Genomic DNA, 13,134 nt, shown 5'->3' with positions numbered 1-13,134 from the left:
GTGTGTCAACCCCCTCCAGCTGAGAAACTTTCCCTCAGATTATAATTCCAAGTCCACAAGGTGACACTCAATTCTACCCTTGATCTTTCATGCTCAGCTCCCTGGGCCCCCAACTTAGCCAAGCAGAAAGCCATGCAGTTCCCAAACACCCACAGATTCCATTACACCGCTGGGCCTGTGGACATGCTGCTTCCACCAGCAGGAACCTTCCCATCCATCCTCCAGCCTTCAACCTTACTGGCCCGAGGCATCCCCTTCTCTGGATGCCAGCTCTGGGGCCCCGGACTGATTTCAGGACCGCTGGCTCCTTGCTCCTCCACAGCCCCTAGCACATCCCTGCCTGGGAACCCTCTGTCCATCCCACAGTGCTGGCTTATTGGCCCTCTGCCTCCTCCTCTGTCTCTCCTTTGGGGTGGTCAAGATCTGTTCATTTCTAGGTACTCAGAGCCCAGCTGAGCCCCTGGCACAATGAATTACCAAATGCTGGAGAAACGAATTAAAAATGGAGTTTTCCATGCTCTCATTAACAGTCTAAGCCCAGCAGTTGCCTCTGGGCTGCAAGGGGTAGGACTGGCATGAAGAAACAGGAGGGGACTTCCTGGAGTTCCAGGGATATTCTGTCTCGATAGGAATTTGAGTTATCATTTGTCAGAACTCATCAAATGGGTAACTTAAGATTCAGGAATGTCACTATGTAAATTTACTTGAAGGAAGAAAAAAAAAAACCACCCTAAAATAGAACCATAAAGAGATATTGAGCTCTGGCTAATGATTCACATGGTTAAGTGTGTGGATGAAGGATAGACAGATATGTGTTAAAAACATATATCTGGCTGGCTGGCTAGACAGATATGTGTTAAAAACAAGTTTAGCAAAATGTTAACTTGTAGGCAATCTAGCTGGCAGGTAGATGGCAAGTAATCACTGTGTCTTTCAACTTTTCTGCAGGTTTGAAATGCTCCTTGTAAAATATTCCATATTTATGAAACAGGACTAAAAATACCTCTTACACCAAATGAGCTGAGTAATTTTTAAGAATGTGCTAACCTGGTGCTTTTCCAACATGAACCAGCCAGGGATCTTGTGAAAATGAGACCCTGACTCAGCGGGGCTCGGCAGGCCTGAGACTCTCCATTTCAAATGTGCATCTGGGGGGGTGCTGATGCTGCCGGTCTGAGGACCCCCCACTGTGAGAAGTTTTGGGGGGGTCCACTACCTGCAACATTTGCTCCTGGTGTCCCCAACTGCCAATGGCAACCCTGACCCTGTGCCCTAAGCAGTAGCCTCAGGGTCAGAAGATCAAAGGATCCGAGGCCAGGGACAGGCAGGAGCCCCAGAAAGCCCCCGAGGTCTGGGCCCTGGGCCTGCACGTGCAGGGGAGCAGCCCCGCCGGGAAGCAGGGCCAGGACATGGCTCTGAGTCACGCATCGGGCATGGGGCCAGCGGGGGAGGACGGCGCTCGGTGACTCAGCAGGGGGAGCAGGCCGGCACCGCCAGCCCCACCTGACCCTGGGCTTGGCTGACCACTCTCGCTGAGGACAGGCTACATGTGACGGCTGCTCGGCGGACGGGACAGGGACCAGGGCTGGACAGGCCCCGTCCTCCCGGCTCCACTGTGATGCCAGTCTGGAGAGTGACAAGGGGACAGCAGAGATGACACCTGACATGCCCTCCTCCCAGGTCACAACCGGCCTCGGCTCTGGGGTGGGGGGCAGCTGGCATCAAACTGAGCCTCAACCCGTTTTCAAGGATGGGACACCAAGGTCCTGAAAAGAGGAGTGACTCGCTCGAAGTCAAATCCAAAAGTCACATAACTTGACCCCCAGGTCTTCATCTCAACTGTGGTCGTCTGATCTGCCTAACAGGATGGTAAGCTTCCTTGGGGGCGTGAGGAAGACAGTATTTTTCAAAGACAGCCAGGCATCACCTGCCATCTCACATGCTGGTCCTACAGTGAGACCTGGCCACTCCCAGGTCTAGAGCTCACTCTCTCTCAGAATACTCACTCTTACAGACCAGCTGCCAGGCTGCAAGGAAGCCCAGGTGGCTGGGGGAGACCACGTGGGGCCTTCAGCCAGGGGCCAGCGCTAACCACATGACCGTGAGCTCAGAAGCCTTCCCGCCACTATCTGACTGCGACTGCAGGAGAGACCCTGAGTGAGAACCACACGGCAGAGCCCAGTCAATGCCCAGGCCTGTGAAACATCCTAACGAAGGACTGTTGCCATCCTACGCTGCTAAATTCAGGGTGGGTGTGTTGGGCAGTAACAAGTAAGCCCCGCAAGGCACTGACCACATCTTTTCACACACTGCTGTGTCTCTAGAACCAAGCACCGTCTACAACCGGTGCCTAATAAATATCTACTGAAGAGATAAAGGAACCAGGTGAAATTAAAGCCCAGGGTCTGCCTGCCTCCAAAACGAGCCTCTCCTCCTGTTACCACGCTGCCTCCACAATCAGATTGAAGCTCTCAGTCCCCGGGGTGGCGGGGCAGGCCCCACGCCCCGGAACTGCAGGAAGTACAATGGGAGGAGGAAGTCAGCTCTGTGAGTCAGCCCAGAGCGCACACACCCAGGAGAGAAGGGAAACGAATTTTATCCAGATCCCAGAGGGAACCAGAAATCACCAATTCCTTGTAAAGCATCAGCAACAGTCCACAGTGAGCCTGAAGAACTGGAAGATCCCCACGGGCCTGTCTGTCTCCCACGGACTTGGTTTACCCCCCGAGCACCCCAGGGTCTGCAGCCCCTCAGGGGGCTGTGATTTGTTCGTTGTGATCCCCAGCTCCACAGAAGAGCCTGACATCTACCCACACCCGTGCACACCAACGCCGATCAGCAGCAGGCATGAGAGCTGGAGACATCTGAGCCCCTCCTCTGTGCCAGGGAACACACACACCTTGTGAATTTTATACACACACAACACACACACACGAGCCCACAAAAACACACAAATGCACACATTCACACACATCCACATGCATACAAATACATGTTCATGTACCCACCTCACGCATACACACTTATGTGCATGAACACACACATACACACACACACACACACACTTTGCTAATTTCTCCAACCCAGCTCCTCCTAGAGCAGGGAGATGGCAGAACGGGGCCTATCCTAGGATGGGACATGCCCCCCGGTTTCTAAATCTCATGTTGGAGCATCACCGCCTCCTCTGAGCTGATCCCCCCTGCCCCAGGTCCTTTCATCACCCACAAAAGCAGCCACAGCCTTTTGCTGAGGTCCAGGCCAAATCTCACAGAACCACAGCCGAAAACTGCTCCTACTGCAATTTCACCCATTAGCAGCTGACTAATCACGAACAAAGCACGGGATGATTGCTCCAAAGGCTCCCCATCCCTCCTGGAACAAAATCCAAACAGTGTGCCCGGTCCAGAGGAGACTGTCCCACCTCTCAGAGGCCATCCCCAGCCCCCTCCTGTCTCTTGTGGCTCCAGCTGCTCTGGCCTTTCCTGCTGTGGTGGCGACATTCATGGCAGCCCTGCCCCAGGGCCTTTGCACTCGCGACCCTTCTGCCTGAAACCTCTCCCCCTGGGTACCTGCCTGCCTGGCTCCCTCGCTCCTTCAGGTCTCTGCTCCAGTGAGGTTTCCTGGGGGGATGGGGTGAGGTGGGCTTTCCTGATTGCTTTTATCAAAACCACACACACCCCCCAACCATCATCTCCCCCTTTCTTCGAGTTTTTCTTTAGAGCTTTAACCACCACTTGGCTGGTAGGATATACACTTGGGCCCTGGGTTACTGTCTGTGCCCCTGCACATGAAATGTGAGCTCCGAGCGGCAAGAATTCTGCTTTATTCACGGCTACAGCCCTGTGCCCAGATCAGAGCCTGGCACTCGGCCTGAATGGAAGAAGGGAGTACGGGGGAGGAGGAAGGAAAACAGGATGGAGGGAAGCGGGGAGGAAGAAAGGAGAAGGATCAGGGTGATAAACAGCCATGTTCCCTGTCCTCCTACCAGCACAAGAGCGGCCACCCCCACCCTGCCCACTGATACCCTTCTGCACAAGCAGGATTTTCCTCAAACTGATGGAGGAGACCAGGGGTCTCAGATTCAAATCCTCCAGGGGCCAGGTGAGAGGAGCAAGACTGTCTAACACACCAGGAAGCAGTGAGGACTGCGGCAGGAAACCAGGGCCACGTGCCCCAGCACTGGCCGACCGCTTGCACTGATGCTGCCAGAACCCTTTTCTAGAAAACCCGGACAGTTAAGAATGCCTGTGGAATTTCCCGATATTTAAATGTTCAATCGTATTGTCTAAAACCACTCTGCCCACCAAACGGGCTGGAAGACACAGCTGTTTACGACTATGAATGGGACACCCTCCTTAAGTACCCTCCAGCCACGTCTGCGGCTCGGTTTTTCCATCGGTAAAGCGGGGAGGAAGACGTTACCTATGGCCGAGTGTCTGGGGAAGACAGAATGAGTTCCCAGATGGACAATACCAGCTTATATCCATGTGAGCTATACTGTGTCTTCTGCACACACTCACATGCACACACGCGTGTCTCTGCACTCATCTGTGATCACACTTACGGGGTCGTTGACGGTTTCGGAGAACAGGGGCGAGCGGTCCGAGAAACAGGACAACACGAGCTGGATCAGCACAAGGCTAAAGTAAATGTAGAAGGTGACATCGCGAAAGACATCAACTTGGGCATCCTGCACAGGAGGGAAAGGAGGAGAAGCAGAAAAGATCACTTTCTGGAAGCAGCTGTAGGGGCTGAGTTATCTCCCGGGTTATATCCCCTGCGAGAGAACAGAAGACAGGTGTTTACATCATGGTGTGGTCCACCCTGCCTGGTCAGGGCAGCTGACCTGGGGAGGAGCGCCAGGCTTGGGAGTGGATCAGACCTACCTTCAAGGCCTGGCTCAGCGCACACTGGCCATGGCTGTAGCGCTTGATCAGCTCACTTAACCTCTCTGTGCCTCAGTTTCCCCACCTACAAACAGACCCCTCCTCTCAACAGGAGGGGCGACTCTGCCTCCCAGTGAACATCTGGCAGTTTCTGGAGACATTTCTGTCCAGGGGTGGGAGGGTCACGGGCACGGCCCCTAAACATCCTTCAAAGCACAGGACAGCACCCCCCCCCAAAACAAAAGGAGGACTCAGGCCCCAGACGCCAATCCCTGCTGAGGCTAGACACCCTGCCAGGGTGGCTGTGAGACGGCAGTAAGATTATTCACGAAAAAGACTCCCCAGCCTAGCACTCTGAAAACACAAACTCAACAAATGGCAGCTGCCATCACTACTTAAGACCGCCTGAAATGCACACTGCAGGTGCTCAATAAATGTTCGGTCACGCCTCCTTGCTTTGCCTGATGCCAGCTTCCGATTAGCCTGAAGGTGGCAGGGAACAGCGGGACAGTCTGAGAGAAGCAAGACTCCTCACAACTCCTAGGAGCAGCAACAAGGGCCACTTCCCAGCCGGAGTGGCACCAACACAACGTGGGAACCAGTCCAGGGCCCCTGGGGACAGTCGCCCTGCAAACACCACTCCCCACGAGGCTGCATTCCTGGCGAAACACACGGAGAGACGACCTGCTCGGCTCTCACCACTGACAGAGGCTCAAAGCGTGGTGTGAATCTGCCAGCTGCTCCTGCCCCCACAGTGACACAGACAAATGAGGCTTTGAGGAAAGAAGCTTCTAGAACAAAGGTAGCATGGGGTGGGGGGGGGGGGGAATCCCCAGGGAAGATGGCAGCCATCCCCACGTGGTAGCCATTCTCTGGTCCCCAAGGAAATGCATGGTTTCCACACGAGTCAGAAGGAACAGGCATCTCCTGGGCGCTGCTAAGGGAAGACATGGAACGAGGTCACTTACCTCTTTTAAGGCAGTCATGATTTTGGATCTCAGGATGACAAGGGCACACAGCAGGGCTATCAGCCAGAAAGTGAGCATGATCCCTGAGGACTGGACTCCCCTCCTTCTCTCGATCTGAATTAAAAAGGTAGCAAGCAGCTGGAAGAGAGAAGCATGCAACAAGAACTGTCAGGAGAAGGTCGGGTCCCCACGGCCCGCCCAGTCTGGGGCCCGGAGGAGGGCTGCCACCAGGACAGGGGTAGCAGAGTGGCCTGCGCAGGACCTGGCTCCAGTCCCAGCTCTGCTCTCGCCTCACTGGGTGACCTTGGGCATGTCACCAAACCTCTCTGAGCCTCTGCTGCCTCATCTGCAAAATGGAGGTGACAGCAGCATTCATCTCGAAAGCCATGAGAATTGAACAAGATCCAGGATGGAAAAGTTGGGGGGGGGGGGGGCGGGGAGATCAGTTTATCACAGAGATTGGCATGCTTTTTCTTAAAGGATCAGAGAGTAAATATTTTAGGATCTGTGGGCCATGGAGTTTCTTTCATAACCACTCCAATCTGCACTGGAGCATGAAAGCAGCCTCATATGAGACAGGGAAGAGTGGATATGGTCGCCTGCCAATAAAACTTTATTTACAAAAACAGGCTGTGGGTCAACGCCTGATTTACAGAAGGAAGTTCAGCCCGGATGCAGTGAGCTCGTCTGGCTCGGGCAGCAGTGCTAACTGCTCTCCTTTACTCAGCCTCTCTTTTCTCCGCCTCCTAGGATGCACTCACCTGCACTGACTCAGTACAACCTGTTCTGAGCACCAGTTTGCAGATCAGGAAACTTACTTAACCTGCTACAGACAGATACATAGTTGTCTTCAGGGAACTTGATTAGAATGACGGTGGGGGGGGGATTCATTCCTGGTACCCTGAGCTATGACTTCTGTTTTACATGTGACTTAGTGATTGAGGAGAAAGAACAATGAAACCACTTTTCCTTGAAAGAAGGAGATGCCCCCGCCCTTCCGCAGATAGCCCTCTGAGGCAGACCCCAATGCTGGTCACAGTCACGAACCGGATCCCCAAGGAGCTATGGGCACCCAGGGCACTGCCCCTCGGCCCCCAGCTGCCTGGATGTCTGTCCTCATCTGTCCTCCCTGGTCCTCTCGTCTCCCTCCCTCCCTGCATCTCTCCATCAGCAACGCACCTGGCTGTGCCACCAAGGCCACCCCCAGGTCACCCACCGCTCTCCCTGGTCTCAGCCTCCAGCCCCCTGACCCAAGTGCTCCTGGGCCCCTACTGGCCTCCCGGCTTCCACTCCTGCTCACAGCCCATTCTCACCACACTCAGCTCTTAAAGAAGCACAGCCTGCCATGCCACACCTTTCCCTTTCGGGTGAGGGGTTTTAACCCAGGGTCCATGAGGCTCTGGATAGAACCCAGGGGGTCCATGAACTCAGATGGGAAACAATCATGGCTGTGCTTTCCCTCATCAGCACCACCAATGACCACTGAAAGCAACAGACCACAAGGGCATCAGCAGCGCCCGGGGATCTGTCACCACTAGAAGTCACACCCGAAAACAAGAAGCGAAAGCATCTCCTCCAACTATCATGTATGCTGGATCGCTGTTGGAAATTAAGGAGGCATCACACCTGCTGGTGGACCCTGATTTGAGATGCACTAACAAAGAAGCATATATGTTTTTGCTGTTTACTCTTTTGCAAACTGTGATCAAAGATAACTGGTTTCCTAGTAATTAGCCTCCAACGAATAAAAATAAATAGGAGAAAAAAAAAAAAAAGATAACTGGTTTCCCAACCCAAATGTCCTGCAACTGAAGAATCCATACAGTCCAGACAATCAAACACACTGAACAACTGTGGGAAAAAAAAATAAATAAATAAAAGTCTTTGGAACAGCAGGGGCTGAGAAGTCAGACTCCAACTGCTCCATGCATGGTTCCATTCACATGATTTTCTGGAAAAGGCAAAGTCACAGGGGCAGAAGACATAGCAGTGGGAGTGTTGGGGAGGGCAGGGGCAGCACGAGGGGACTTTCGGGGGGTTATGAATTGTTGTGTTGGTGTGTATCTCCATTGTGGACATGGTGCTCACCTGACCGTACTGGTTTATCAAAACTCATCAACTGTTCAAGGAAAAAGAGTGAATTTTACCCTACGCAAAAAAAACATAAACGGACCTCATTAAGATCTTCATACATATACATATGTGTGTGTGACGGGTTTCCTCCACAAGCCTATGTGTTTTATGATTTTAAGAACATTATTCTGAGACCAGACTGGCAAAGAAGAAAGGGGTGTGTGGCGCAGAAAAGGTCTGGAACCCAACTCTGGGACTGAAAAACAAGACAAAACCCGCTTACCCTGAAGCTCAAGGTCCTTCAGAGACAGCCCCCTGCCCTTCCAGCTCCCCTGCGCCCCTCCTCACTGCCTCTGTCCCAACCACACAAGCCAACTCTCAATCTCCCCCGCTCTGACCCCAGGACATTTGCACGTGCTGGTCTCTCCACTGGATCCTCCATGTCCCCAGCCCCTTCAACTTTAACATCCCGTTCATTCTTCAGGCCTTAGTTCCATCATCCTTTCCTCCCTCCTCCCAACAAGACCAAACCAAATTCACCCAAGACAGCCGTATTTCTACTGCATGATCTTCTCATTTCCAAATGGCAGCCTCTCCTTACCATGGTGACGCCCAAGAGGGTTGGGCTGACCAGGAACACTGGGGCCAGGAGCTTGCCCATGCTTCTTTCCCAGAAAGAGTAGAAGAGGTCTGCCCAGCAGACGATCCATAGCAAAAATCCCAAGGCCTGGAAGAGAAGCACATGCACATCTTACAATGGACAGCCCTGGAACTGCCCCCAGCACCCCTGCAAAAAGCCCAGCCTTGGGGGAACCGGCTACCCCCTAAACCATGGCCTGTGGTCTTCAGACACAGTATACATCCTCTGGGACCCAGTCAAGTCCTAGGCAGGGTGAGCCAGCATCCGGGCCGTCCCGTGATGGTCTGTGTCTCCTCCGCACCCCAGCCATGACTCTGTCACTGTTCTCCCCAGCACCTGAAGACTCAAGTCTCTGACTTATCAACATCCAAGGCCTACATGGGGGCCCTCACACGATGGCCATTCATCCAACAATATTAAGCCAACCAAAATCTACTGGGGGCCTACTATGGGCCACAGATGTGAAGGATAGAATGGTGAATAAAACAGACAGAAGTCATGGCCTTCACGGAGCTGTGATTCCAGTGGATGCAACAAGCAAGAAACAAACCAAAAAATACACAGTATAACGTGAGAAAGGAATGAGTGGCATGAAAAGTGAAAGTGTTAGTCACTCAGTGGTGCCTGACTATGAAACCATGGACTGTAGCCGCCCGCCCCCAGGTTCCTCTGTCTATGGAAATCTCCAGACAAGAATACTGGAGTGGGTAGCCATGCCTTTCTCCAGGGGATCTTCCCAACCCAGGGATCGAACATGGGTCTCCTTCCTTGCAGGCAGATTCTTTACCTTCTGAGCCATCAGGGAGAAGAAATAAAACAGGTAAGATAGAGTGGTCAGAGAAGGCCTCTCCCATCAGGTGAAGAGCCAACAGTGACTACTTGAGGGAGAGAACAATTTGGGCAGAGGGCATGGCAAGTGCAAAGGTCCTGAGGCAGAAATGTGTTTGGCAGGTTCATGCCTGCTATGGCATGAGCCGCGGGTGTGACAGGAGGTGGCTTAAGAGGAGCCTGGAGCCAGATCAAGCTGGGCCACCGATAGGTTTTACTCCCTACGATGAGAAGTTACTAGAGTGTTTTTCAGCAAGGCACAGACAAAATCTTACAGTTTTTTAAAAAATATGTTTATTTCTTTGGCTGTGCCTGGTCTTAGTTGTGGCATGGAGGATCTAGTTCCCCAAAGGGATTGAGCTCAGGGCCCCCTGCCCTGGAAGTGTGGAGTCTTAGCCACTGGACCACCAGGCAAGTCCTCTGGTTTACACGTTAAAGGGAGATGCTGCTCTCCATGAAAAGTACAAACTGCTGCCAGAGGTCTAAGAGGAAGACACCAGATCCAGCTGAAGACAGGGGAGCAGACAGCATGAGATGGGCTTGGAATGTGGTCTGAGCAATGGTATCACAGGCAAGGGGACAGCTTCGGTAAAATCATTCAAGTTTACCTGTTTGCCAAGGGCTTATGGAAATAAATCTCAGGAAATGGGGCTTTAATAAAGGACTGAGACACATGCTAAGAGGAGAAAGTGGAATGCACACACACACACATACACACATACACACACACATATACAGGATATATACATACATATACATGTAAAGCTCATTCTTACAAGGGGCATACCAGCACCTGTATAGAGGAGAAACAGACTTGCTGACCGGATGACCAAAATTAAGCCCATCAATGAGGGGCAGATGGACACCATGTGGCCTTAGACGTAACCCAGAGAGGGACTTCATGGCCCTTTTGTAGTTCTCCAGCCAGACAGACATTACTGAATCAAACCGTGAGAAAACATGGTCCCAAGAGCCCAAGTTGAGGAACTGACTCTAAATTAACTGGCCCATGTTCTCCAAATATGCCAGCGTCATAAACAAACAAAAAACGGTGAAAAGTTCTTCCAAAATAACAGAAAAAACAGTCTGACTAAGTGCAATGCATGACCCTGAGTTGGGGAAAGGAGGAGGGGATGCTAGAAAGGACAGTATTGGGACAAGTGACAAAAGTGGAATATACATAGTAGTTTTTGGTTTTTTTTTTAAGTATAGGGTCCATGTTAAATTTCCTGCATTTAATTGTACTGTTGTTACATAACAGACTATCCTTGTTTTGAGAAAAGATACACTGAAGAAGGGGCAAAGAGGCATGGTGGATGCTAGTTTTTCTCAAATAATTCAGAAAAAAAATACTATGTGTATATGGAGAGAGCAAAAGAGTAAGAGGATGTTAAAATGTTAAATGTGGCAGAATGTTAAAAATCGGTGACTATAAATAATGGGTATTCAGGGCTGAGGGAGTACTTAATATCATCCTTGCAACTTTTCTGCAGTGTGAAACTATTTCAAGATAAAAAAATTTTTTTAATTAAAAAGACATCCTTGATCAAGGAGGAAGACCTCCATATAATCTCATGAGATAGAGTCTATCACCCCCACTGTAATCATGGGGAAACTGAAGCTCGAGGAGGTTAAGAAATTTGCTCAAGGAAAAAAAATTCTTAAAAAAAAAAATGTCTTCTCATTTCTTTAATTTTGTATCTATATGCGATGGTGGATGTTCATGAAATTTACTGAGATAATCATTTCATGACCTACGTAAGTCAAATCACTATCCTGTACACTTAAACTTAATACAGTGCTGTGTGTCAATTATAACTCAATAAAACTGGAAGGAAGAAAGAAATTTGCTCAAGGTCATATAGTTAATAAGTGGCAGTGCCAACCTCTGCCACGTCTGAATTCAGAGCCCCAGGCCTTATTCAGCACATTATTATTCTGTGCCTTAGTAAAAGGCAGCTCAGGGTCAATTAAGCAGAAGCAACATGTCAGTTTTCACACCCAGTCCTCCCCGCCCAGCACACACCCCAGTCCCCAATACGCACATCACGATAAAATCCCACGAGACTTACAGTCTTGGCTTTGTTGAGATGTGTCATCTGAATGTAGCCCCGGTCATGGTGGGAGAGATAGAGGAAGTAGAAGGGGAAGCAGACCCAGAGGTAAGAGGAAGGCACCCACACGAGGACGGTGTTCTGAAAGCACTTGGTGAAGTCGGGGTTGCTGGTGTTCCACGTGACGTTCCACTCCTGCAGACACAAACACAGGCGCGGGTAAACAGGATGCCCCCAAAAGAGCGGACCAGGGGCCTGCGGAGAGTTCAAAACTACCTGCTGAGGGGTTTAAGAACTATGATGCCCTCCCAGGCAGAACAGGCAAACTGGAAAGATCAGTAGCCAGAAAGACTTCAAACAAAGAATGACGAATGAAGGTTATGTCTCACCTTACCTCACAGATAAGTTCCTGAGACAGTAAAGCACAGGTTTCATTATCGTACAAAAGATGGAGACCACCACTTAAAGGAATCCTAAAGGGTATTCTCCTGTAAATTGACTCATCCTTTAATCACAGTCATAAATCATGCCTACTTCACAATTCTGTGAATTAAGAGCTTTCTAATAATCTTATCATCCCTATGATCCCCATATCACTGTACCAATGCATCAGTGATCACATGATAGTGATCACATCATGATCACTTTCATCAGCACCATCAGCATCACTATAGCAGTCATCATCAGCACCACCATCTTTGTCACTGGCATCAGCATCGCCATCATCCACCATCATCAGCACCACCATCTTTGTCACTGGCATCAGCATCGCCATCATCCACCATCATCAGCACCACCATCTTTGTCAATGGCATCAGCAACTCCATCATCCACCATCATCAGCACCACCATCTTTGTCACTGGCATCAGCACCACCATCAGCAGCATGACCACCAACAGCACCACCACTATAGATAACACTCAAACTGCAGTTCTGTGTTGAGGCCCTATTCTAAGTTCTTTGTATGTATTATCTCCTTTAATTCTATAATTACTTCATCATTTCTTTCTTAGAAGGGAAAACTATAGCACAGAGCAGTTCAGTGATTCACCCAGTATCTCACAGTACCTACCCTGTTATTTGGTAAGACCTGGAGCCTGACTCAGACCCAGGCAATTCGATTCTGGAGTTCCTGCGTTTGACCACAAAGCTATCCAGGCTCAGAAACAAATCTATTTTACTTTTATCTTTTTAAGAAGCCACCTGTGTTTCCTAAGAGACAACGCCAAATAGTTAAAAAGATAAACACATACATAAATAAAGCAGGTATATCTGCCCAAGAAAAAACACTTCAACCAGCCTTCAGATTTCTGTAATGGAAATTTTAATTCAAGCCCTGATCTGACCACTGAACTGTTACAAGACTTTGGTGAAAGGTATTACCCTGTCCAGGGGTTTCAATTTCCTATCTCTACCATAATTAGGCGGGATAAAATTAGAGGTCTGAAACAGGTGACTCCCAGGCTGATTAGGCCCACAGAGATGATCTCCTGTTATCATCGGTATTTTAAACATGCCTTAAAAAAAAAAAAATCTTAGTTTAGCTGCCAACACTTAAAAATGAGGACATTTCATATAAAAATTGGATTTCCAGTGTCTCTTTAAAAAATAAAAAAACAGAAAGTCTGGCAGCACTGGGCCCAGATTCCCGTTTCAAAACCATTAGGAGGAACTAGGGAGAAGC

General features: G+C 50.2%; 1 protein-coding gene across 2 annotated transcripts in view; it reads right to left on the bottom strand.

Moving 5' to 3' along the window:
• The window catches only part of ABCC1 (ATP binding cassette subfamily C member 1 (ABCC1 blood group)), a 149,296-nt gene that overhangs the window by 88,203 nt on the left and 47,959 nt on the right, over positions 1–13,134 (bottom strand). For both annotated transcript variants that reach the window (XM_065924403.1, XM_065924405.1), the window contains exons 2-5: positions 11,468–11,644; positions 8,529–8,654; positions 5,855–5,992; positions 4,565–4,690 (exon numbers count right to left, since the gene is read on the bottom strand). In XM_065924403.1, coding sequence (XP_065780475.1) covers positions 4,565–4,690; positions 5,855–5,992; positions 8,529–8,654; positions 11,468–11,644 — 567 coding nt within the window. The remainder of the gene's footprint in view (positions 1–4,564; positions 4,691–5,854; positions 5,993–8,528; positions 8,655–11,467; positions 11,645–13,134) is intronic.

The sequence above is a fragment of the Muntiacus reevesi genome, chromosome 2 (assembly GCF_963930625.1).
Source record: "Muntiacus reevesi chromosome 2, mMunRee1.1, whole genome shotgun sequence".
Taxonomy (NCBI): Eukaryota; Metazoa; Chordata; class Mammalia; order Artiodactyla; family Cervidae; genus Muntiacus; species Muntiacus reevesi.
The sequence above is the reverse complement of the archived record's forward strand: the minus strand, read 5'-3'. Positions and strand labels throughout refer to the sequence as shown.